The following is a 26,381-nucleotide window of genomic DNA, read 5'->3' on the forward strand; positions in this document are numbered from 1 at the left end:
TGACTTTAAAGAAATGTTTGCGTTTATTCAGAACAAAAAAAGAAGAAAAAAAAACAACTAAGTGGATGCACACAAAGAGTGTGGTCTACTACAAGGTTCAACAAATATATGCAGTTTCAAGTAAGATCCAAGTCAGGGTACACAGTTGCTCTCTGAATCAACTCTTGCACTTCCTCACCAGTCAAATCTGTAATCATTTGAGAGAAAATTCAAGTGCTTCCTGTCTGTTATAACCCCGGGACGTGGGGATAGAAGGCAGAGATGGAAGCTGTTTGAATGAAGTTTGCATTATCAGAGGTGTACCACACTAGAGCCTGTGCTCATTCTGCCCTCTGAAAACTGAGACTGAAAGAGGTTTGACACACAACCTGCGTCATCCGTATGCACTATATACATGTTCACACATGAAAACTTGTAACAAGCTACAAAATAAGTCACAGTACCATATCAGTAAAAATGTTGGGACCAGATTTCTGCTGGAAGAATAAAAACAGAGCTTGGGAAGACAGCCATGAAAATCAAGCAGTTTATTTTCTTCTACCTATTGGCAGAAAATGCATTTGTATAATTGGGAGTGTAAGTGGGGGTTACACATACTTGTGTACATCTAGTTTTCAATTTCAATCTCTTAATAACAAGATATGGACTAGAGCATATTTTGTCTTGATCATAAAACCTTAAACTTATAATAAAATAACGTGTTTTACAAAATTACTTTTCACATGGTTACTTCAATATTGTGATTCAATCATTATTCATCATTATTTGAAATATTAAACAATAACTTGAGATGACAACACTCGGTCAAGACAATAGTGTAAATATTTCGGTTGTGTGTCGGTCGGGAAGGAGGGGGCTGGGCGACATGACTGAAATCGATACCAAGTTGTGATGTATTCAAGGTTCACAGGTAAAATAACCAAACTTGTGTTCAGCGTGCAGCGAGCCTTCCCTCTTCACACATCATCTTCACTAACTCCTTATGTTTCTAAAGCAGCAATCTCTTGACAATCTAAATGTGTGTGACTAAACCATTGGATGTTGGTTTAATCACACATGAAAGGAAATACGACAATATTGAATTACGGCCGAGCCTGAGTTACTTCCTGTCTCCTGACTGCACACATGGATCAATGTTTTCTCACCATCGTCAATACTAAATTCCATCACAGTGCGACAGGCACACTCCTCCCCTCTACAGAGAACAAACCCTGATAAATACAGTATGTACAAATGGCAAATAGAATAATAAATACAGAAGGACATTGTTTTAAAGCCATGGTCCTTTAGATGACATCCTAAGGCATGAAAAAGGGTCCTAGCATTAATGTTTCTCCAGCAGCTTATTGATCAGTGGTGTCATAGAAAGGCAAACATCCGCTAGATGTAGTCGGGTTATTCACTGTAACACAAGCATGTGGGGCCTGTTTATCTCATCACAATCAAATTATTGCATTGTTGCACATTATATCCATGACTTGGACAAAGTCAGCTGTCAGCAGTGGAACCACACGTGTACAGTTGGTCCTGATGTTGGCACCAGAGGAAAGGTCGTGGGCTCATTGCTGTCTTGCTTATTTTAAAGCAACTTATCCAAAGTTGACATGTTGGACTGAGGGGCGGCCCTGAAGAAAGCCGATGTTCGGTGAGACTGTCGGGACCGCGTGCCCCATCGGGAGTTTCGTATCTATATTTGATGGTGGCTTTGGAGCATGGGTTTCAAAAAGAGAGAAAGAAAGAAAGAAAGAAAATGCACATGTATCAGTCAGAAACACATTTCGTGAAATTTGGTTTCCATCTCTTGCATTAGAGCCTGACCAATACACTGACAGTTTATCAGAGATTTATTTTTGAGTATTTTTGGCTGAAAGAAGTGTCTAAACTGAACTGCCAAAAAAATGTTCAAGGCCATTTATAAATATTTTTTCAAATCCAGGGATCCTAATGGAATATGTTTATCTGACAGTGTGGCTTTCAGTGATCCAGGCGGAGGCACTGAAGACACTGCAGCTCTGCAGGCTGTGAGAAAGGAAGGAATCATGGTGCATTATTGATTTCACATGCTTTCTGTTGACCTTAATGGAGGAGACCTTTCTGGGCCCAGTGAGACATTTTACAGTCATTCACTTCATCATGAGCGACTGAGACGAGTGGGATGCAGTGTGGCCTTCCAGGATCGGGACTGGCTATTGGCTGGGCTCCATTATGCATACGAACAGCACTATGATGATGTATTATGTAACCGAGGCAAATTTGTCTGCTAGTTGACCCTCAGATAATTGTGAAACAAATATAAAGTTTTAATTGCCTCTGCCGGGTGGAGCATATGTTGTTTGTTTGCTTGTCAGCAGGATGACAAAAAAACTACTGAACAGGAAAATCGTTGGAAGGAATGGGACATGGGCCAAGAAAGCACCCCATGAATTGTGGAGCGGATCCAGAGCAAGGGGAGAATCCAGAAATTGTTTTTATCACTTTCTTTTAACATTGTGAGATCAAAAATATCAGGCATATTTAGGAGCCTGATGTCTGTGAGTGTGTGCAATTTGGGGCAGCTTGATTAAATTAAAGGGGACTGACAAAATCCAGTTTTGATTTTTTTTCATCATCCCTTTTATCCGGTGTCCAAACTATTTAAGTGTAAAACTCTGAACAATCTGAGGATACAGCGGAGCTTGCCATTCAAAAGACCCCACAGTACACCCCCACTACTCCCAGCCCCACAAGGTGACACTATTCACACTGCACAGGATGACAAACAGGGACCATTTGCATCAAACGAGGCAAATGTCCAATGTTGGATGCTTGAAAGAGACAAGCAGTCGGAGCACCAACTCACTCGCCGACTTCTCTCCATACCTGCATGCGTAACCTTGCGACCAGCTGGTACACGCCTGAACCAGAACACTGTGCAGCCCAGTTGTGTGTCTTAATTCCTTACTGTAACACGAATGCTGCATGTAGAACACAATGTACAATACAGAATGTACAGGGCCAAAATATGAACAAACAATGACTTCATATTATCAACACAGACCAGTTTGTGTGCAGTCCTCCCGCACCACATGACACCCCAGGCCCACTGCTCCTGCACTCTGGACCGGGTCACATGCAAACAATGAACTTCTTCTGTTCTTTACAGTCACCACAGAAACTGATACGTTCAGTCTCGGACCTCCTCCAATCTGTTTCTGCATCAGAGTGGTGTTAGTGTGTGTGTGTGTGTGTGTGTGTGTGTGTTTATTTCAAGGTCCAAGCGTTGTACGAGATGCAGACGCGGCTCAGTTGAAACTTAATTTTTATTGAATTCTACTTAGGATAATACTTGTACGGATAAGTATTTTGTAGTGCTTAACACTCACACGCCTGAAGACTTTCAGCCTCTTCATGTGAAACTGGTGTTTTCATTAGGAAAGAAGCAGCATCACCATTTCAACACGGTCTCATACATGTGTTACAAACCAGCCGTCACAGATCATTTGACAACACATGACACTACTGATCTGCTCCCTTTACTTTGAAAGTCAGAGCTGGGAATGACATGACACCTGAGTGGGTCAGAAAACCAAACTGGACACCTCCAGGAAAAACTTGTTAAGAGATACCAGTTGACAACAGCAACGGTACAGCACGTGTTATTTTTGCACATACATGTCCACAGATAGAAGTTGGACAGTAGTGTGTGTGTGACTGATTTGAGAGCAGCTAACAAACAGTATATTACTCGTTGCTTCATTTACTGTTGATGTGAAGAGCAGCCATCTTGGATTTTATGAGGTCAGGGTCGGTGAGGTTGTTCTAACTCTCTAAGTCGGGGGGGGGGGGCGCCGCTCTGGTTCAGTCAGTGGGACGTCCCAGTGAGGGCTTTGTTTATTGGAGAAAACCGCTCAATTGCTCGGACACGGAGCCCAGCACACGATTGATCGCCGGGTGTGGCTGCCGAGGGCGCTGCATGCGTAGTAAAGTCACATCGTGTCGCGTTGACTTTGTGCACAGCTTCTGACAAGTTCTCAAGTAATTCAGTGAGTTCACTTCCCATGAGCGAGAACGTTAACCAGTTCCAGGTGACCCAGGCTTTTGGAGCTACCTTGTGCCTGTGTGAGAAAATTGAGAATGAGGTGATATTTGCTTGTATCCATATTTTTGGAATATGTTTCATACGTATTTCCTATTTTGTCTTTTGGGTGTTATATTAACCATGGCAAGCTCACGAGCAGCACTGGTGTCCTCTTGAAATAATAGAATTTTGTTTGTCGGGTCAAAAGGTCAAATTTAAAAACACACTTTTTGTTTTTGTTACAAAGCCACACTGCACCCGACCTACATTACTAAATTCCTGCTGAAATGATGCACCGTGATCGGGGAGGACATTATTAAAACAATCAGGGAACACGTCATAAGGAAGACGTCATTTGATTTCCCTGGAGACCTGATTCCATGTCAAAGAAGCCAGCTCTCTATGGGCGTGTGTCTACAATGTGTCAGATGATGGATACATTACATCTACTTCAGCAGATTGGTGGAAGAAACCAACGGGGCCCAGATGGAGACACTCAGCAGCCTCCTGCAGACTGGTGGGTGTCAAGCAGCTCAGAACAGAAGCGCAGACCTCGGATCGTTTTCCCCTCATGTATTATTCAGAGATATTTAAGAACGCTGTTCAGGTTAACAGTCTGAAGCTGAACCACTGAAAAACCACCAGCCCGCACAGACTGAAAAAAGATTAGTGCTATATACTGTACACACTCTGACCCTAGTGTGTCCTCTAATGTGTTACACTTGAGTCACAGAGGTTTCTGAAAGATAGAGACCCCAGAAAAGGTTGGACAAAAAAAATAACACAGAATTGTCACAAAGACTCTTCTCATCATCTGAATGAAAAGAATCTCGCATGGATTCTTTTTGGATGGAAACAACATGCTGTGTATGTCCTTGTTCATTTTGTGCATTATATACAATTTCCCACTGCTCATCGTACCCCTAGATAGTAAATGTGACATTTCTGGCTACTATCTTTGTTTTGATTGAACAACTTTAGAAACAAGTTAAACATCGTTTTAACTGAGGATTCTGGAAATACCGGTGCTCGTGTAATGGCACCCATGAGAGGCACAAACTAGGACTACCAGTATGAATATGAGTGGGAAAAACAAATAGGCTTCCACGTGTCTGCTGTCACATGACTGTGTGATGAACAGCAGCAGAAGGAGCCGCCGGCAGCAGGACGACTTCTCCTCATAAAAAACAAAGCGGGCCTTTCCCTTCCTGTTGAGACAGCACACACCGGCGTCCTTCAGCATGTCAATGCAGCCACAAAAGCAGCTCAGGCGCTCAGAGGTTAAAGGTCAAGTCCACAAGGATTACACTTGCTAAGAGCAGAGACACTTTTCAAAAAACAAAACAAGAAAAGGACCCAAAGGTTGAAGTGCAAAGGAGGATCTTTTTGTTTTCTCGTGTGTAAACCACTGGGCTCAGTTTCCTTCTGATCATAGTCCAAAGGTACCATACTTAGGAACGAGACTCACCTCAGCCTATCTCAACCTTCCTTTTTCTTGTCCTCGCGTCAAAGTCTGGTTGGTCCGGGTTAAATGGCTTCCATCCCAGTCTCGCGCCCCTTCCTCCACCGTCCTGCCCCCCGTTTCTCCCCCCACCAGCCTCTCTCCTGTTCTGGATGAGTCTTGTCTTAAAAAAGAGCCACCGGCTGCGACAACGCGCCCCTTGCTCTGTTGCCCTTGCTGGGCTTGGACGGACGGATCCCGTGGGAACTGTTTAACATCCAGCACGTCTTTGTACTGGATCTCAGGCCTGATCATCCTCAGACAGGCTGTTCTGGTGGTGTTGTCCAGCCCCGGCTGGAGCTCATAGCCTAGTATCTTCACTAATCCACTCTGGAATGGTCGGATGTTTTTATCCCGGATCCGGTAGGCCTCCACGGGCTTCCCGCCATCCCTGAGACAAACCCTGGCCAGATCGTCCCGCCGCGTCCTGAGAAGCGCTACTTCCTGTTGCATCTCAGCCAGACCGAACCTGTGGATTTCCTCCCAGAAGGTCTGGTTGAAGGCTTTGTATAAGTGCCAGTCTAAGGCATTCCACTGCCGCAGCTTCTCCCGCTGTTCCCCTGTGAGTGACAGGTTGGGTGGCGTCTTGGCTTGTGAATGTCCTCCTCTCACGCTGACGCCGGCCGCCGCCGCAGCTTTGCCCACCCAGCTCCCACTCATCCCCCCAAGGCCACTGGGCTTCTGCTGCCGGGCGTTAAGGCTAAAAGAGACGACAGCGTCCAGTGGCCAGCAGAGGGCGTGTCTCAGTAGGATCATGGACTGGTCAAAGTGCTCGGACAACAGAATCAACTTGAATGTCCGGCGGATCAGGGCCTCACCATGCTGAGCCAGTGCCAGAGAGTAATTGGCGTTGTGGTCCATGCCAAAGTCAAACCACAGCAGGTTACGGGCGTAGTGGTTGTTGCGGAGACGAGGGTCGTAGTATTTCTTAGGGTCATCAGCAAAGTCGCCCAAGCTTTTGGCTTTGCGAAAGGCAGGTGCTACTTCTTTGTAATAAGCAAAGGATGACTCAGCCAGAGAGACCGGGTCCCTGATGATGGAAAAGTAAAACGTGTCTGCCGGCATCACTTTCTCCACCTAAGAGACAGAGGAGGGAAACGTGGTTACAACAACTACAGCAGTAGTATTATGGTTGCACAGAATGATTTTGTAGTTGTGAAATGATTACCAGCAACCGGAAGAAAAACTCAGCGAGGGAGTTGATGTGTCTTAAACATTAAAAATTAAGAGCATCTGCTCTTTGTTGCTTGAGAGGCAGTTAAACACAGTTATAAGGTACCTTAGAGAATGGTGTCGCCCATAACGGGACCCTGGGCTTCCAATATTATTATTTTAGCTCATTTTATGGTGTTTTGATTCAATGACTTCATCCTATGGATGTCAGGGTCTTATTTTTGTGTTTCAGCACTTGCTCCTGATTATTACGTCCTGCGCTCGATGGGTTGACAGTGATACATATCAGTGTTGATGTAGCCTCAGTCTTCCTCCTATGTTGTGCTGGTGCAGCAGAAACACAAGGCTACCAACCATCAGCTATAGTCCCTGCTATGCCACTCAGGGCTTGATCTGACCTGTCTTCACTCTCTATCTGCTTCTGCACTTCATAGTACAATGCATCCATGTCACTTATCCCATCACCATCGTTCCAAAGTCAAGCTTGTATTGTCCTTTTGCGTAACTCACCTCTGGCTTATTAAATCTCATGTGATTGCCCATGATGTGGAACTCCATGGCTCTAGGACCCCGGTAACCTTTGACCCTGTGAGCGTTGAAGGGCAGTGGATAGCCCAGCTGGTAGCCCAGCGGCAGGGCAAAGCGGAGGTCACGCTCTTCTCCAAAGCGGTACAGCATGTTGAGCACAGTGCTGCTGGCTGTCTTGTGGGTCTTGAGGAACATGATGTGGCTGTGGGGCTGACAGGAGCCCAGAGAGGGCCCCTGGGCATCAGGGGACGAGAAAATGGAGCGAGCAGCCGGCTGGACACTGCTGGAGGACAGATGAGGGGGAAAAAGAGCATTTTAACTTTTAGATCAAACAGTACATCTTTTCAATCCTACAGCTCAGTGCCTTAAAGCTATTCTAACCAACAATGGATGACATGACTCAACATAATGTGAAAGGTGCCGCTCGTAGTGATGGATCCACACAGAATTAAAAACAACCATGTAGTCCACGTCAGCGCCGCACAGTTGTTTAGCCTCTCTGTGTTCATTGCTTTGGTTTGGCAGTGGAGACCAGCTGGTGGACACAGTGGAGACCATTTTGCAGCCAAAGAGACAAGACATTTTTTCTCTGGTGATGGTGAGGACCAAACTGGAGCTGTACAGAGAGCCATATGAAGGAGGACACTGCTGGCTGTGTCGATGTGCAACTGTTTAAGGACATTTTCAACATGACAGCTTCAAAAATCAGTTCTTGCAGCTTTAACTGTCTAAGCAGAAAGCTTTTCAGCCTTTCCCTCTGTTGTTGAGTCATCTGTCTCATGCTCGTCTGACACAACAAAGGCCAAGTAACTGACCTTTCACTTGCACTACATGATTATAAATATATCAGTCTAATTTCATCCTTCTTGCACGCAACCACAGTCACTGTGTTGGGCCCCAAGCAGTGCCAAAACGTGAACGACCAACAACACCATACTGCGCCTGAATGCACCCACGCTATTCCCTCTTGTGCACACATCGGTGTAACAGCCTACAGGGCCATGTCATCATTCATGTGAAATGAAAAGGCCTCTTGGGATGAATCAGGGTACGCTCTCTACATCACAATATAGACCAATATGACAATATAGAGCAATATCACAATATAGACCAACATCACAATATAGACCAATATGACAATATAGAGCAATATCACAATATAGACCATCATCACATGATAGACCAACATAACAATATAGACCAACATCACAATATAGACCAATATGACAATATAGACCAACATCACAATATAGACCAATATGACAATATAGACCAATATCACAATATAGACCATCATCACATGATAGACCAACATCACAATATAGACCATCATCCCATGATAGACCAACATCACAATATAGACCATCATCACATGATAGACCAACATCACAATATAGACCAACAATGTTCAAACTGGTCTGCAGTTTGTTGGTAACATGAACAGATGTTGGCATATTAGCAATTGATGCTGCAAAGCACTGAAGATGATAAAATGTAACCAAAGAGAGTTTCCCATTTAACATCCGAAAAAACATCACAGTTCATACTTCTTTATGTCAATGCCTCATTGAATCTTCATATGGTATGAAAACCAGATCCAATCAAACGAACATTCAACAGTTGCAGCTCTGGTAATAATTTATCTAACCAAAAACAGACTGAATCTGTCATTTTGTGTGCAGAATTCAGTGTTGGGGGGTTCACAATCTTGCTTATTGTAGTTTTGGGTTGCTATTACTGTCGAGTGGTTGCAATCATCGATTGCTTTGCAGATTTTTTCTCAGACAAAATTCCGCACAATCAGCGAGGAGTTACCACTGTCTGCATACCTCCTCTGTTACCTCACAGCTATTCCTATTGACCTACTTTGTTTGACACTGCAGCTAGAGTAGTATGGTTTGGGGAAGGACATGAAATAAGTTAACTCAGATAACAAGAGAAAAGCTGATCCCGCTTTGAAGCGGATTTTGCTACGAGACTGTTTTTCCACACTGTGACGTGAGAGGTGTCATATGACATTTGCGTTTCTGTAGTTCAGTGTGGTTCTTGTGGTTACTGCAGACGTCTGCACGCTGAATGATGAAAACAGTCAAATGTTGCTGTGGTTGACAGTTGTGCACATACAATCAGCAGCAGCAGCGGCTTTGTTGTTGTTAAATTATGGATTTTGAGATTTGACATTAACTGTTTGTGCCTTAGTTGCATTAAGTGTGTATATAAACTAGTGTCTATGATAACTACATATGGGGCCAACATTGTAGCAATATTGTGTGTGTGTGTGTGTGTGTGTGTGTGTATTTGCATAGCTATCTCAATCCATGTGCGTGTAATCAGATTTGTGTGTCTGTAACAGATCTCAAATGCATACAGGATTGTGCAAATGTGTATTCAGAGTGTGTGTGTGCGTGTGTGTGTGTGTAGTCAGATTTGTTAGGAAATGTCCGCCACGCTTGCCATGCCTCCGCTCAGGGTATAAAAAACTCTGTGGACAAATAGCCGAGCGCATTTGTGGATCTGTCATGGCAGAAGTGTCCCTAAAATCATGTGTAGAACGAGGCCCGCTTGAGTTGTAACCGATGACTATTTCCAGCTCTTTGAGCAAAACACAATGTCTATGTACGCATTTGCAGATTTGTCTACACATGCACAAATCCCAATATACTTACAAATCTCATTACACATGTCATTCTTTACATGTTTACAAATCTGACTACGCACACACACACACATTCTGAATACACATTTGCCGATTCCTGTAAGCATTCACAAATCTCAGCACACACTTGCAGATTATCTTACACACACACACACACGCACACACAACTCTGATTAAGCGCACACGGATTGCGATACAGTAACACAAATCTCACACACATATACACATAATATTGCTACAACATTGGACCCATAACTACATGCTTAAAGCAATTTCAAGTTGCATTAACTGTTCACTTGCCATGCAGGGACGGCAAGCTGACCGTGTAAAGTTTTCATGACAAACAGCCGCCGACTTCCCCATCCAGCAGACAAAGTGAGGTCACTGCAGGTCACTGCCACGTGGCCAGAGATGCTACACATCCCTGGAACGAGGGTTAAGTCACACTAATTACAGCTACATTACTTCAAACGAACTAGGAAACAATAACTGACTTCGAGCAACTCCATTCAACTCGGGTGAACTGTGACACGCAAAGAGGAAAACCTTCATGACAGAGAGCCAGAGAGTTCAGAACAGACGGAACCACGCAGTTGCAGGTCGTCCAGATCTTTAGGAGTAAGAGGGTTTGATCCACGAATGGTACAAACACAGCTCCTGAATTAATCATTTGAATGTATTGTCTTGTAGAGACCACAGATTAAACCACAGAGGCTTGTATTAGTATCTACATTAATGACGCGTAATAAATAACAGGTCGAGAATGTTGGACCTGTTAAGAATCCGGCATGTTTTGTACTGGATATCAGGCCCGAGCCTCTTCAGACACGCTGTTCTGTAAAAATACATTTAAAAATGGTTTTATTGAAGATTTTCTATGAAATAAATGTCTGATAAAACACCGTATCCATCACCCAGTGAGGTAAAATCACATTGGCTGATCGATGTATTACAATACCTATATATTTGCAGTATTATGGGCTGCAAATAATAATAATACACAATCTCAGGAAAATTATGTGTATTAAGTTGCTGTTAATGCAAACTGAACTTTTCCTACAGCCGCAGCTGTCACATTAAAAGCTTTTCAATGGCAACAAGCGAGTTGACTGTTATTATAAAGAAGTCACAAGAAATATTGTTACACAGCATTTGATGCTACCATTCATCAAAATACATCTAAAAAACTTTTGAAATATGCCAATATGAGCCTGTCACAGACATATCACCTTAATGTTTATTGATACGCACTGATATGAAAACGTTTCTTTTACGGAATAAACAAGGCAGAAAAGATGTGCATAAGGCTTGACATTTTTACGTAAAAAAAAAAATATTTTCCTAATTTAAGTTCAACTGTAAAAATTAAGCATAAATTACATTTCTTTGCAATAACGGTAGGATAATGACATCTTAATTTGTATTTTTAAAAATATATATATCAGCCAATGTATCGGTATTGGTTATTTTTCTTCTTCCTAATATCGCTATCGGCATTGGCCCCCAAAAATACATCAGTCGAGCTCCAGTGTGCAGCTGGCGGAAAGCTTCCATCACAATTCTGTGATCACAGTTGTTTGCAAAAACTTGCTCCACAATAATTTTGAAGCTGCCAGCATCACTCCTGATGACGACTGACCGCAAACCCCGTTTCCGGAGAGCTGATGAGCGGCGACAGCTTCCAGCCTCCAATTTTAGAGCCGCTTGCTCGGCTCCAGATCAGAGCCAGTTTTGCAACCGGTCAACGCTGCACATGTGAGAGTTCACTCGGGCCGAACGCCATGTGATGATCTGCTGTTTAGCTGCGGTGATGCCACAGAAATGAAATGCTCGACTGCAGCCGCGGTTCAAACCAAATTGAGAAAACGGAGGAATGAAATGGAATGTCACTACCTCTTGTTGAAGATGACCCCCAGCAGCTGACCGGCAAACGCGATGGCCACGAACAGCAGCAGCGCCTTCCACATCCACACTGGACCCAAGCGGCCGCAAACCAGCCATCGCAACATCCTGGGGGGGGGTGGGGGAGAGAGCCAGGGAGGGAGACAACTGAGTGACTCATAAAACACACATGACTTAGGCATCATCGTCATCGTCGGCATCGTGGTCGTCATCATCACAGGGGGAGAGGAGCCCGGAAAACGTAACCAGAGACGACAGGACCCGCTACGTTCGTACTGTACAATGGTGATTACGTACAATACTGATTCTTCCCTTTTACAGATTCTGATCAATATACAGTATCTGCTCACGTCTTCAAGACTTATCGTTCGCTCAATACACCATGAAAAGGGATTAGGTGATAAATCAAACACAGGTTGTCTGCACGTTTTAATAACTTCAATTTAGAGTCAGAAGGATATGAAAGAAAGTCAGTGCCAGAATAGCTCGCAGAGTAAATGAATGATTTATTCGCATTAAACATTCAACCGAGAATGACTACACAGAACTGTGTGGACACAACAGTAGTGTGTGCCTGTGTGTGTGTGTGTGTGTGTGTGTGTGTGTGTGTGTGTGTGTACATCTGCTGGTGACCTTCTAACGTGGCTGTATTTTATACATATAGTTTGTTTCTCGCATGAGGTGCCGCGAGCTCCAATTTCGTTATTTTCATTCAGCCGAGCGCTGAATGTTCTGGAGCCACGTGTATCGGATCAAAGTAAAGTCAACACAAACTCTTTCACGTATCCCTTCTGGAAAAGATGGATTTCTAGATTGATCCTTTTTTTGAGCCACATTAGGGACACACCAGCCGAGCGTACTCGATAAATGAAGGCAGGGCTGCATAGTTTCATCAGTGGCTCTTGTATATTTTTTATATGCATATGAATGATGATTCCTTCTCATTGGTGCATATTTTATTATTAGTATATGTGTTCTGCACATGTAACTTTACAAAAAATACTGATGTGTCATATGCCAGCACCACCAGATTTCTAACCAGGATATGTTGACAGTGGAAACTAAAATGTGAAAGTTCATTTCTCCGGGTAAATTCTGAGGATCACTTTACTAACATTGGTATTTTTCCTGACGCTGCTGGAAAATCAAGAATCCAAATCAGATTGAAATGAAAACTGCGAGGAATCAATGGTGGAAATGAGTTGGGAGCTGGAGTGTTGTATCTGTGAAAGAGCTGTGATCGCATACCATAGTGTAAGTTTTACATATCAAGTCCAAGTGAATATCGTCACTGTGAGAACACAAAAGAGTTAAACACAAGGACGCAGCTACAATGAACAACATCAGTACTGACTAATGTAATACAAAACTATTAGTGCGTTATTGATGATGGTTTGTATGTTTTGTAAAAGTGGCAACACACTGTGACGTTTTACATTCTGACCAGTGGCATGTTGTTGTTTATCGCAACGTAGAATTGGGGGTGTGGCCTGACTGAGAGCTCTTCCCACCTGCACCTGCAACCACGCACCGATTTGACGGGCCAGCTGTCAATCACGGTGTGTCCACAACCCAATGCTTTATCGTCTTTTTTACTCTATATGGACTATAATGTGCCAAATGAACATCAGGCTGTATTGAAGAAGACTTGACCCTAGAGATTGAGCCATAAACTCCTCAGGAAGCAGGCGATTTATCAGCAAAAAGCTCTGCCGGTGTTTTCCCACCGCTGTGAGCATTGAAGTCATCTGATAGTTCAGTGTGGATACTGTTAGTTTTCATGTTGATCAGACATAAGACGCAGCCCAGGGACAGTCGCCACATTTTATAAAACACAATGAATTCAAACTGACTTGAAAAGGAATCAATAGTAGCGATCATAAGTTGTAAGTCTCATACGAGTTATTGAAAAGGCATTTTGTTAAATGTGAGCAGTAGCTGCTTTTTTCTGCGCACCACTGTGAACCGAAGACGTTTGTGCTCTGCACGGTCGGTTGGACAATCTGACAAACAGCCTCCGGAGGCGCGGGGAACCTGCGGCGGGTTATTTTTTCCACTGTATTCTGACAAGTTCTCCATTTATGGAAGAGGATTACGGCCATGAGACATATTTTATTGTGAGAAGATTTATCTCACATTGCTGATTTTATTCAGATTCTTGACTATATTCTCTGAATTCTGATTTCATTCAGACTTCTGTAAGCAAAGCCCACAAATTCCTTATTTTCCCCTTGTGTTTCTTTGTCTTTTCTTAAAAAAAAGAAGAAAAAGGAAATCCTCCTATTGACCAAATAGACTTCCTTTATTGTACAATGGAATTGAACAAGTGCATTCCCACAAATGAGACAACAGTTGTGAATTGGTTAATTAGAAATGATAAAAGCGATGAATGTATAGTGAAAATTGTTGTTGCAGCCTTGGATAGTGTGTTTTGACGGCAGCTTAAAAAATGATCAATGCATGAAACTAGAGCTGCAACAGTTGATGGCTAGTAATCCATTACTAAATTAATCGCCAACTATTTTTGAAGTAATTTTTGAATGAGGAAAAAGTCAAAACGAAACAAAAACATCGTGGTGGAGTTTTGGGAAACACGATCGACATTTTTCACCAACTAATCGATCAATCGAGAAAATGATCGACAGATTAATCGATTGCAAAAATAATCTACGCCCTGCGCCACCCGAAGCTGAGTGGCCCCGGAGAGACAGTGTGCTGACGGGGTTCGATAAGGTCGTCTCGTCGGGGTCCGAGTAGAAGCACAGAGTGTAAAGGACACACACACACACAGAGAGACAGACACACACACACACACACAGAGAGAGACACACACACACACACACACACACAGACACACAGAGAGACAGACACACACACACACACAGAGAGAAAGACACACACACACACACACACACACACAGAGACAGACAGACACACACACAGACACACACACACACACACACACACACACACACACACACACACAGAGAGACAGACACACACACACACACACAGAGAGAGACAGACACACACACACACACACACACAGACACACAGAGAGACAGACACACACACACACAGAGACAGACAGACACACACACAGACACACACACACACACACACACACACACACACACACACACACACACACACTCATCCATCCCGGGGACCTGCCCTAACCCCATAAACCAGAACATCGGACAGCACGTCGGGCCCTACCTGGCCGAGCCGCCACAGTCAACTGCTCTTTTGTCTGCAGTAAGAGCCCAAAACGAGAGGTATGACTGACAGACAACTGGACTGGGACAACGTTTTTTTGTTTGTTTTTTTTTTAAAAGAGAGAGAGGGAGAAGACGAAGAAAAGAGAGAAAAAAACGGGGGGGGGGGGGGGGGGGGGGGCACCGCTCCTCCACACTTCCACCCGCACCTTCTCCCTCTCTCTCCTCCATTCAGCACCAATCGCCGCATCCCGGGCTCGGATTTTCCCCCCCCCCCTCCTCCGCCCGGACCTCCGGCTCTCCCCCGTCCTCCTCCCCCGTCCTCCTCCTCCTCCTCCCGCTGAGCGAGCTCACGTTACCTGGCTCTCCGTCTGAAAAGCATCGCTGCGCGCCCGGTCCGGTGTCGGTGTCGTCGTGCGGCCGCAGGGAGCTCGGAGCATCTCGCAGGCTGCGGCTGCAGCTCTGCCCGCCCGCCGGCGGAGGTCAGGCCATGGAGCCGCGGCCAGGGCCCCGCCGCCCGGCCGACACGGAACCCTTGGGAATCGGACGTGCGATGCCGCCGGCGCCTTTTCGGTCCCGCTCGGGATTCGGGCTCCAACAAACGACCGGAAAAAAAAAACCAAAAAAAAAAAAAACCCCCCAAGATCCGTCGACTGCGCGCCGACAACTCTGACGGTCGAGACGCACGGACTGTGCAGAATGGGTGCGCAGAAAGAAAGGGGGAGAGAGACAGAGAGAGAGAGAGACAGAGAGAGAGACTGAGAGAGAGAGAGAGAGAGACAGAGAGAGAGACTGAGAGAGAGAGAGAGAGAGACAGAGAGAGAGAGAGAGAGAGAGAGAGAGAGACTGAGAGAGAGAGAGAGAGAGACAGAGAGAGAGAGAGAGAGAGAGAGAGAGACTGAGAGAGAGAGAGAGAGAGACAGAGAGAGAGAGAGAGAGAGAGAGAGACTGAGAGAGAGAGAGAGAGAGAGACTGAGAGAGAGAGAGAGAGAGAGAGAGAGAGAGAGAGAGAGAGAGAGAGACTGAGAGAGAGAGAGAGAGAGAGAGAGAAGATGCAGAACTACTTCCGGACACTTGCGAAATAAAAGCGTTTCGGAGACACGGAGACAAATGCCGTTTTTCTTTTCTTTTGCAAATGCCGACGAAGCGGTGGAAACCGGCGAGGTGGATATTCTTTCTTTTGAACGATTCTACAGTGGCCCTGAAGGGCACACCACAACAGCAAATCAGGGGACAGCAATTCGAACTATATGAGAGCAATTCACCACAAGGCCGCAGCAAATCTGAAACACAACGGCAAATGTGTTGCGGTGATAATGGTGGCAAATAAACTAATTCTAGGAGAGAAGTGCATGCACCCCAATGCATTCATAATTTCACTGGCAATGTAACAAGAGAGAAATCCCACATGCTATTTTTAAAAAAGATACGGCACTAACAGTCCCCTCAGATGTAATCAAATTGCGCACACTCATAGATACTAGACCCCCTACGCAAGGCAGATCAAGATTATTCCCTAGGAAATCGGTGAAAAATTGAAAATAAAGTAAGAAAAACGCCAACGCAATCTGGCAATGAATCGCTACAGAAGGTCATATAAAGAATAACGTTTATTTTGAGGATTGGGCCGGCTTGTACAAGTGAACGGGCCACCCATAGCGCCGCAGTAGGTTACGACCAAGTTGAGGGTTGCTGAAATGGACAATGAAAGTAAAGCACCCTGTTCTCCAGCCCATTTGCACTGTTGCGTTGAATGGAATGCCATTTGGATGGTGTAACGCTCCTGGCACCTTTCAGCGCCTTACGCGGGGCATTTTCAAAGTGTCCCTTTTGTTCAGAGAGAGTTGAAATGTTGCATTCGCAACAGACCTGCACAGGGCAGCATTTGTAAGAGACTTCAGTACTCCCACTAATCAGGCCAGGCTCCGATCTTTCCTAGGGTTCGCCAGTTATCATAGGTGCATTATGGCGGGATTTGCAAAGATGGCTGCTCCATTGGACCATGTGGTGGCACAACGGAGCCCAGATAAAAAGAGGGAACACTTACTCCCTGCTTCTTCTTCGTTTTTTTCCAGGCAAACTTGGTGTGTTTCCGGCCTCGGTTGACCCACTTCTGTTAACTTGACAAAGCAAGGTTTTCTAAATCTGACATCACCCTGTGACCCAAACAGAGAGGCATACACACACACACACACACACACACACACACACACACACACACACACACACACACACACACACACACACACCAAGAGAAGTGAGAAGGGTCCAAATATTACACATTTTGTGTAATCTCTCAGTGGCTGAAAGTAACTAAGTACATTTACTCCAATCCCCAGGTTCTTGTAGTCTACTGAAGTATTTCCATTTCATGTAACTTATACTTCTTCTCCACTACATTTATATACGCCCAACTTAATCACTAGCTGTTATGTTAAGATTTTCCAAAGATTCCCAACTTGTGACTCCTTACAAAAAAAAACAACCTGTCTAGTTGTGGCCCTCGTATCTGACTTATTCTCCTCAAACCCTCTCACATGGTTTCAAAAGAAAGAGAAAAAAAAACGGTTTAAAGTAGTTAAAGTACATATCATTGAATTACATTTAGACTAATCTAATAATGTAATACATGATATCATGTCACAAGTAGTATTTATTATTGTGATATAGTACTTCAAAGGATTTGACTTGTTACTGAGTTCTTACTTAGTTTTCACCTTAGCCTACAAGACACCAGACATGCGGGCGTCTCATGAATGTGGTGGAGCGGGTTGAAACGATGCACATACATGACTGTTAGCTGTCAAGCTGTCAGTGACAAAACGGCAGGCCGACAAGGAAGCGACACAACACCACCACCAACAACTACACCACCACCACCACCACCACCACTAAATGCTCGGTCATCTTCGACCCTTCGGAAAGATGAACGGATTTTCAGCTGTAGTTTTCGCAGGAGTTCGGACGAGTTTTAACACGGGCCCCTTGGGGGGACACGCAGCACGGCTGCAGCTGTTAAACCATGTCAGCCCTATCCACCGATAACCCCCTGCCTTTCACAGACCAGCAGCCTGCAAGTGCTCAATCTATCAATCTATCAATCAATCAATCTATCAATCAATCAATCAGTTAATCAGACTTTATTTACATCGCACTTTTCATGCATATAAAATGTAGCAAAAGTGCCCCCCCCCCCCCCCCACACACACACACACACGCACAGACGAACACATACATCCATTCACTCACAAGCAAACATATGATGCAAGGCTTGATAGAGCACTAAAAATTAAAAGATGAAAAACAGGAAGGAGGAACCCAGGGAAACGCGGTCTCGCCTATTTGCGGAGAGAAAACACCAGAGGCAGAGTAAAAAAAAGAGACGAAAATTCAAATACCAAATAAAAAGAAAAGTGAACAGACCAGAAATAAACAATACCATTTATGGAAAATCGGTTAATGATCGGTTAATATAGCATAGTGTATTACAAAGGAAAATAATAAATAACAATAATAAGAGTACATTGGATCAAAAAGCAGCCTTTATATCAAAATGCAAAACAGGTTCCAATATATATATATATATATTTAAAAAAAACAAAACTCAATTAAAGGCTAGACTAAACAGTAGGTCAACACTCTGTGCTGCCCTCAGGTCTTCAGGAAGGCTGTCGCAGAGACGTGGGCTACAGCAGAAAAAAACCTGGGTTTTAGTTCTAACTTGAGCTTATAATTAAAGGGCCACTGCCAGAAGACCCGAGGGTTCTACAGGGCTCACAAGTTAAAAGCAAATCTGAAGGATCAGAAGGACCAATACACTTGAGAGCTTTAAAAACCAGGTAGCCAATGCGGAGACTTTAAAATGGGGGGGGTACAGGTGACCTCTTCCTGGTCTTGGTCAACACGCATTTTGGAGTGCTTGTAATCGGCCTAAATTCTTTTTTAAGGGAGACCAGCAAGGTATAATGTAGGCCATAAAGCATGCATCGGTCTCTGTATTGGCTCGCAAGACAAGTGCTGTTGATTCATCGCTCTGCTGCTGAACAGTGTGGAGTGTACGATCTGAGATGCACACACACACACACACACGTGCAGACCATGGCAGTTACACGGGACCCTCGCGGCTCTGCGGACCCAGTGTTTACACTGCATACACCGCCCTGGGGTGTGCGTGATGTAATGTTGCATTATCCAAAACTAACGAACATCAGTGAGCCCGGGACCTGCTGCTCAAGGCACACGCGTCCGTGTGGTGTTCGCCCAAAACCATTCTGCTATCGGGGGTTTCGGAAGGAGGACAACTTCCATAGTTCAGTCGCTCTTCCAGTTGATCAGGACCAGACATCATTAAGATATTATAGACATCATTTAAACACAGAACTGCGCATTATTCCTGCCTGTGTGTTTATTCTACCCCTTCTGAAGTTAATTATTGTCACATTGACTTGATATTGAGGTGATGGAACAGCAGCAGCCCCTCGCAAAAGCGCCCCCTCTTCGAGGTCGTCAAATTAAAAAAAGGGCCACACCACAAATCGTCAACCTGCGACATGTTCCGACACGTCATCTCATCACTTCTGAATCGACCTGAGTGGCTGAAGTAATTACTGTGCGTGACTGCGGAGAGGGAAATCTGCACGTGACAACACGCAGTCGCCTGAGGAGAGTTGTTCGGTTTCAACGTCAGCGGGAGTTGCTCAGCGATTTCTGAAAAAACCCAACTATTTCTTCACAGTGGAACGGGAAAAACGTCGGTAAAATCGGACTAGTTAGCGAGGAAAGTTAGTGAAAGAAGGAGCTGCAGTTCAAATTTTGAACCAGTTATAATTCTAATAATAATAATAATAATAATAATAACAGCATTTGAGGGTTACGTAGTAAACGGACAGCGGCGTGAAGATTGACAGTTGTACAATACAAACAGCAATGGCAGATGGGGTTTGCATAAAAGCACCATGAAGGCCACACAAAAACAACATAAATGCAACATTAAAAAACGGTTTCATTTCTGTGGATTGAGTGTCACTTGGTGGCGTTTGAGATGCTCATGGCGCCAGGAATAAAAGAAGATTTGAAGACATTTTAAGCGGCCAGTGGGCATTTGGGGCTTTGCCGACTATTTTGGTTCCAGGCTGCCCAGGAGAGTTTGTTTTTTACTCCTGCAGTTCACGTGACAGTACCAGGCAGGAAGATGCAGGGCTACGACACTCTCGACTAGAGATTTCTACGCACGATAGAAGAAGAGTGAGTCACGGTGACGACTGCTTAAAAAATATACAGTACCAAGATATTAGAAGTTTTGCGCAGCATCAACGGGTTGGCCCGTCGAACGCAACTCGCTCGGTCTTGTGCAGAAGGTGAGCCCCTTCATTTCTTTAAGCAAGGTGATGTGCGGCCCGCTAGTGTGACGTTAAACGCTTCGCGTCACGGCAAGACAGTATTTGGTTGTCCACGAGACTTTGGCGAGAACTCCTGGTAAGTGGCCACATCTCGCCACCAGTTAAACTTCCCTTTTTCGTCATGTGTTTCCCGAGTGTGATGAAGGAAAACAGACTTCACAGATTATTTTTTTTCCAGCAGGTAGAATTTTGCTCATTTATATTTTAACCCAAGAGCATCAACACGGAAGCAAGGCAGCGACGGAAAAACAGAGACAATAGCTTCTGTTTGGCCTCCTGCGGCACTTCCTCCGCACAGCGACGTAAGAATAGATGCTTGCTGAGCGTGACTCATCATGCCACATGTTTGCGCCAGCTAATCCGGGGATTGTTATTCCGACTCATGCACACACACGCGCGCGCTGAGTTTGTTTAAGGCTGCGGGGACACGCCGCCGACACGCTTCTGCACAAAGTGGGTGAGGAGGACTCAAGCCGCAAGAGAAGGGGTCAACTTGCATCAGCAGGCAAAGTGAGACGAGGGGAGCAAACGAATTCATCAGGCCCGACCGGCGACGTGCGACGCCGAAACCTGATACACACGGATTCAGAGTCGGTGTGCGTGCGTGTGTTTGTGTGTGTGTGTGTGTGTGTGTGTGTGTGTGCAGCAGGAGGGAAGCTCTGTCTCTTAATGCATTAGTAAATCCTCTAATTGGTTAATCGGTGCCTTTGTTAAGGAGGCAGCACCAGCTGCTCCCGGCCAGTGTCCTGTTCACCCCCTCCGCACCCTCCTCAGGCGTGTGCATGAACCAAGCAGCAGCTCAACCCCCAATCACTGTCTTCGTAGCTCTTACCCACTGTTAGGGGTTGGGCGCCGTTCACATTTGAACAGGTACAGTGCTGGTACAAGTACCTGGAATTTGGTCCTGGCAACATGCATCTTTTTTAAGTACACCTCAAATATATTTCCAGACTCCAGTTATCGCCGTCACAACCTTATTACAGAGGCCCACGCCCATTCATTACAGTAACTCCCATCGGCAGCGTCCTGGTCCTTGTCCCACCACCCTCACCCTCCGACCTTCACCGGTCTAACCTTCCAGTCACACCAAGGCCCTGTCCCAATCCTCTCCCCTGAACGAGAACACTTGCTATGAGTTCCCTCCACAGTAGAGTCCCCTCAAAGAGGGAAGTGAGGGTGAAGGTATTGCCCTATGAAATGGGACACCACTATCATTAATATTATGCAAATTAGCGTAAGCAACGTGCTCTCCTACGTCACACGCAGCATCGGCGTGGCGATTGAACCCCCAGTCCAGTAGATGGCGGTAATACACTTTGCCTGTAAACTGCCATCAAACCTCACAGAAGAAGAAGTAAAGGTACTATATTTCATTCCGTTTTAAAATGCCAGTCCACGCACGTGTGAGTTGATTTAGACCCTGGGAAGTCCGTCAAGGTCCTGTATCTCAACGGATTTGCTTATACTCTGTAACGCAATCGTGCTGATTCTCTGACATTGGCACCCGAACCATGACCCTCACCTTCGCAAGCCCACCAACCACACGTCGAAGAATCAAATAAAACCCCGCAGTGCTCTGAGGCCTTGGCCTGCGGCGATTTATCTCGATCATTACTTTCCTATTGGTCGATGTCGATATATATCACGTTATAAGTCAAATCACTATTCCTGTCGAGGTTTAAACGTGACGCGAAGCTTATTCTTCAAAATGCTTCGCAAACCAAATGACCGGCCGCCATCATGAAATGTAAAATAACGGTTTGACTGTGTCAAAGCGAGCGATAGCTTTGGCTGTTGAAAAAACATTCACTGAAAGAGCTGACGGCAGCATGACGTGACAACGCTCACAGATATACAGTCAGCGACTCACGCGTCAGGACAGGACAGGACAAGAGGGAGGGAGGGAGGGAGGAGGCTTTTCAGAGGAACTGTGTGTGGCTGAGTCAGGTAGTAGCAAAGGGTAAACCATATCTTGCCACACATACTGTGTTTGTTAGTATTCATTCATTATTGTCAGAAGATCAAATTAGCTGCACAAACACATATACAGCTAGAGGGACCTCTGTCAAGGCAAACAGCCTTCAGCTTATGTTAAAGAAAGCGAAAAGAAATGAAGTCCAAGATGTACTGTGGAGCCCCTCCCATCAACCAAATGTCCGAGGAACGGTTCTGTCCTTTCCGAGTAATCCTGCCGACAGACGTGCGGCAGAGGTGACTAAGTGCCTGTATATTGGAATTGTTTTTTTCTATTGTTCCTAAATAACATGGGGGCGGGGGGGCTGACTATGACACGTTGTATCCATAGTCACCATTACTGGAAACGGCAGGAAATTGTGTCATTTTGTCTTCCAACAAGTGATTAATAACATTGCAAAAAAACCAAACATGTTCAGCCAGTTTACAGACGCGTTATGGTAGGAGATAAGAGAGGGGGCGGAGCCAGGAGGTGCACAACTGCACAATGAAATTTGCAAATCCGCGTGTGTGAAACGCTGATACGCCGATAAACCTGTAGCAGGTCAGAGGAGGTCATGCGGCCCAGACCACCTCCCGATGGGGTCCGAGTGATGGGACCTCAACAGTGTCCTCAACGGGGTCTTGGGTGTGTTCCCTCCTGAACTATGAGCTGTTCACCTGTGATGGGATCACCTGAGAAGGATGTTAATTCCAGGGCTGAATGAGATCCCGTCACTGTGTGTGTGTGTGTGTGTGTGTGTGTGTGTGTGTGTCACACATTAGCAGAAATGTTGAAACATTTTATTTGGGACTTTTTTCTATTCCCAAACAGCTAAATAAATCAATAACTAAATGATACAACGATGTAAAACTGACATACTGTATCTGTGGATGTGCACTGCAGGACAGCAGGACTGTACCACTCAGTGGCACCAGCTGTTACTACAACAACACGCAGTCTGACAGGGAGCGGGTGTCGATGTACAGTAACGTTCCCCTTCACACATTCGACGATTGATTTTTCATTTCCAAACTCTAGTTAAAATAAAAAAGGGACAAAAGGAGTGAAGCAACAGCGATCAAGACAAATTCAAACATATCAATATGGCAGATCAAAAACAAAAAGACCTCTCACATCGCCAATGAAACGTAAAAGTGTGAAAGAAACGCCCTCATGGCGGAGACGTGTTTAAGCAGCGTACTGTACAAAAACACAGCCCTTAACTAATGTGTTGGAACAGCTACTTGACTCCGTGTACAGCGCGACGAGAGCAGTGACCATGTGATGGGACAGTGCACTCCTCATCCACCAACCTGTGGGATTTAAACGTGGCCCAGTCGGGCCGGGCTAATGCTGCAGGATCAGTCAAACAAGATTAGTGCAAACTGCGGGACCTGGTGCCTGGACAACAGAAGCTGACAGCAGCTCGCCGTGCCTGAGAATATATCACCGGGCTTCAGAGGGACACAACGAACTTGGGCAACGAGAAAACAGGAACCAAGTGATCAGACTTTTGAAAAAAAAAAAAAGAAGAAGCTGCATTTAAGTTTGACACTGACTGTGCCCTGTTCTACACACATCAACCAGGAGGCTGTGTGGTGCCATGAGTTATTAATAAACACCATGTCACACCAACAGGTCAGTACATTCAAGGAGTGAAGGGGGCTGCATGTGGTCCCTCACTCACTGTGACAGTCACACTTTGATCAAACGAAAATGACGGTGGATTTTTTTGGAAATAATAATGATCCGCTGTTATACATTGTTACTTGCATTCAAAAATGAAGAGGACACTAGTGCGTTATTTCTTTTTTTCGTAATTTTTTATTTCAGACACATAGGTCCGTATGGAGTATTTTAACATCAGAATTTCTATAGTCATTTCTTTCTCAAATTCAGTATTTATGATCACAAACATAGTTTTTTCTTGTTGTTGTTTTTTTTTGCGTATTGAACTGTAATAAGACTAGTGCATGTTCACAAGCGTCCTCCTATATGGGTAGAAGTCGCGCTCACTCACCTTCTGTGGCGGGACGTCGTGGACCGTGGTGCGGCCCCAGCGCGCTGCGGAGGGAGATGGAGATGGAGATGGAGACGTGGTGGTCCGGGTCGACCGACGGTGCGTCCGCCGGATGGTGAACTCCGTCAAACTCCAACAACATCATCTCACACACACACACACACACACGATCTTTTCCTCCCGCTGCACGGTAAGCCCACCCGACTCCTACTCCCCCTTTCGGAAGAGTGCATCCATCCCCCCTGTTGGATGCGTCGAAACTGTTGATTCCCTTTCTCGAAATTTGTATCCGTGGATCCGCAGTCAATTTTACGCATACTGATACTGTAGATATCCGCTCCCTAAATATGCTCAGTTTTTGATTTGTTTATTTGTTTTCTTGGATGATTTTAAATTTTACTTCATCCTAGTAAAACAACAGAGGCAGTGGGAATTGGTTAAACCACTATTAGCTTTCCAGGCCATTAACATAAGATTGCATTTTTGTATGATTACCATTGACATAATTTAACATATAATCAATATTTATTTATTTATTTATTTATTTATTTATTTATTTATTTATTTATTAATTAAATCAAGCTTTCTTGTGGTGCATTTCAAGTCCTGTTGGGGGCCCCCTGGTGGCCATGGGGGGCGCTAAGCAGCCACTTGGTTCGCTAACCCCTGTAGGGCAGCAGTCCTCTTTTGCAGCAGCAGTTCAACAAGATCAAAACTCCAGAACATGGCCTCGTGTCTTCCTTTTTTTCCAGTTCCCCCAAGTCCGCATACCAAGTTTGTCAAAATCCAAGACTTTCCATTGGACTATTTGCGTCAGAGTTCAAACTTTGACCACATGCTATGACCTCGAGGTTTGATGGACTTCAACTTCAAGCCCCACAACACTCTGAATCCAAATCTGATTGGCTCATTAGAAACACCGGCTTTGTGGTGGACTGCTGCCCTCTTGCGGACCCTTGGGGCTACGACCGAAGGTTGGATTTACTGGAGGACACTCGCAGATCTCCTACCTTTTTTCTTTTTTTTTTAAATGAAATGTTTTTTCCCCCACGTCCCAGACAATACATAAAAATACTTGCTTTAACCATTGTTTGCCTGCATACAGTTGGTCACCACCGACTGGTCGTCGTGTCGATGCAGCGACGGAAGCAGGAAATGGGGAATTGGTAGAGAAATGACAGAGTCGTCCACGCGCCGTGCTCCCGTCGTAAGACCAACGACGTACAGACATCGTCGTGCATTTACCTTCTCTAAGACTGGGCCAGCCTTGTACGAACACATGGTGTGAACACAGACCGAAAACATGATCGCGGGAGGTGAGATGATTCAATATCGAAAGTGCACCGCACAAATGTCACCCAGCTGCGATGGCCGAGTGGTTAAGGCGTTGGACTTGAAATCCAATGGGATCTTCCCGCGCAGGTTCGAACCCTGCTCGCAGCGTTTTGGCTTGTTGTGATCGGGGTTCACTTTTTAAAAAAATACATTTACCTGGAAAATATATACATACCGGAAATGCCATCTCTTCTGGACATTTTAGATTTTCCTCCCAATGAAACCGTAGGACTGCCAAACACATCCTAACAATCCTAACAAGTCCTAACGATTCCTAACAACTCCTAATGATTCCTAACAGGTTCTAACATGTCCGAACGAGGTCCTAACACAGATCTGAAATGGGGTTAAACAGCCAATCATTTCCTAAGAAACGATGTTGCGACGCATCCAATCAACAATTGCTGCCTCGACGCACGGTTGTCTGATTGGTGAGTGACCTTATCCATCTTACAGAGTAAGGTTGTCACGCGAATCTCATCGCTGATTGGATTGCCACCATTTAGTCACACACTTTCCATAGACCCAGAGAGACTTTTATCGACGTTCAGGTATCATTACATGGTAACGTACGTGTTATTATAATAGTAGACTTCAAACGATGTTGAAAGGGTAACGTAACGACCAAGATAACG

At 44.9% G+C, this 26,381-nt stretch overlaps 1 protein-coding gene and 1 non-coding gene across 5 annotated transcripts; one reads left to right on the forward strand and one right to left on the reverse strand.

Annotated features, from left to right (window-relative positions):
* On the reverse strand, positions 1 to 26,019 carry gal3st4 (galactose-3-O-sulfotransferase 4). 4 transcript variants are annotated; one of them, XM_035629656.2, is made up of 5 exons: positions 15,395 to 15,726; positions 11,809 to 11,925; positions 7,242 to 7,542; positions 5,526 to 6,635; positions 1 to 1,703 (listed from the first exon to the last, which is right to left on the reverse strand). In XM_035629656.2, the coding sequence occupies exons 1-4, from the start codon at positions 15,415 to 15,417 to the stop codon at positions 5,532 to 5,534; spliced, it is 1,545 nt and encodes a 514-aa protein (XP_035485549.1). In that variant the 5' UTR covers positions 15,418 to 15,726; the 3' UTR covers positions 1 to 1,703; positions 5,526 to 5,531. The 4 variants fall into 4 exon arrangements, with proteins under 4 accessions (XP_035485549.1, XP_035485551.1, XP_035485550.1 ...); XM_035629658.2 differs by lacking the exon at positions 15,395 to 15,726 and adding an exon at positions 24,412 to 26,019 and having other exon boundaries at positions 1 to 6,635; XM_035629657.2 differs by having other exon boundaries at positions 1 to 6,635; positions 7,242 to 7,539; positions 15,395 to 15,728.
* On the forward strand, positions 25,773 to 25,854 carry trnas-uga. Its single transcript has one exon. It is a non-coding gene; the product is annotated as a tRNA-Ser (tRNA).
* Positions 26,020 to 26,381: the final 362 nt, after the last annotated feature.

Source organism: Scophthalmus maximus, chromosome 1 (genome assembly GCF_022379125.1).
Source record: "Scophthalmus maximus strain ysfricsl-2021 chromosome 1, ASM2237912v1, whole genome shotgun sequence".
In the NCBI taxonomy this organism is placed as follows: Eukaryota; Metazoa; Chordata; class Actinopteri; order Pleuronectiformes; family Scophthalmidae; genus Scophthalmus; species Scophthalmus maximus.

Bases quoted from the DNA above. Each gene is read 5' to 3' on its own strand.
- gal3st4 (XM_035629655.2), bottom strand. From the start codon at position 15,417: ATGCTTTTCAGACGGAGAGCCAG. The intron at 7,543-11,808 runs GTAGTGACATTC...TCTGTCCTCCAG, and splicing joins GGGGTCATCTTCAACAAGAG to CAGTGTCCAGCCGGCTGCTC. The intron at 6,636-7,241 runs GTGAGTTACGCA...TCTGTCTCTTAG, and splicing joins TGAGATTTAATAAGCCAGAG to GTGGAGAAAGTGATGCCGGC.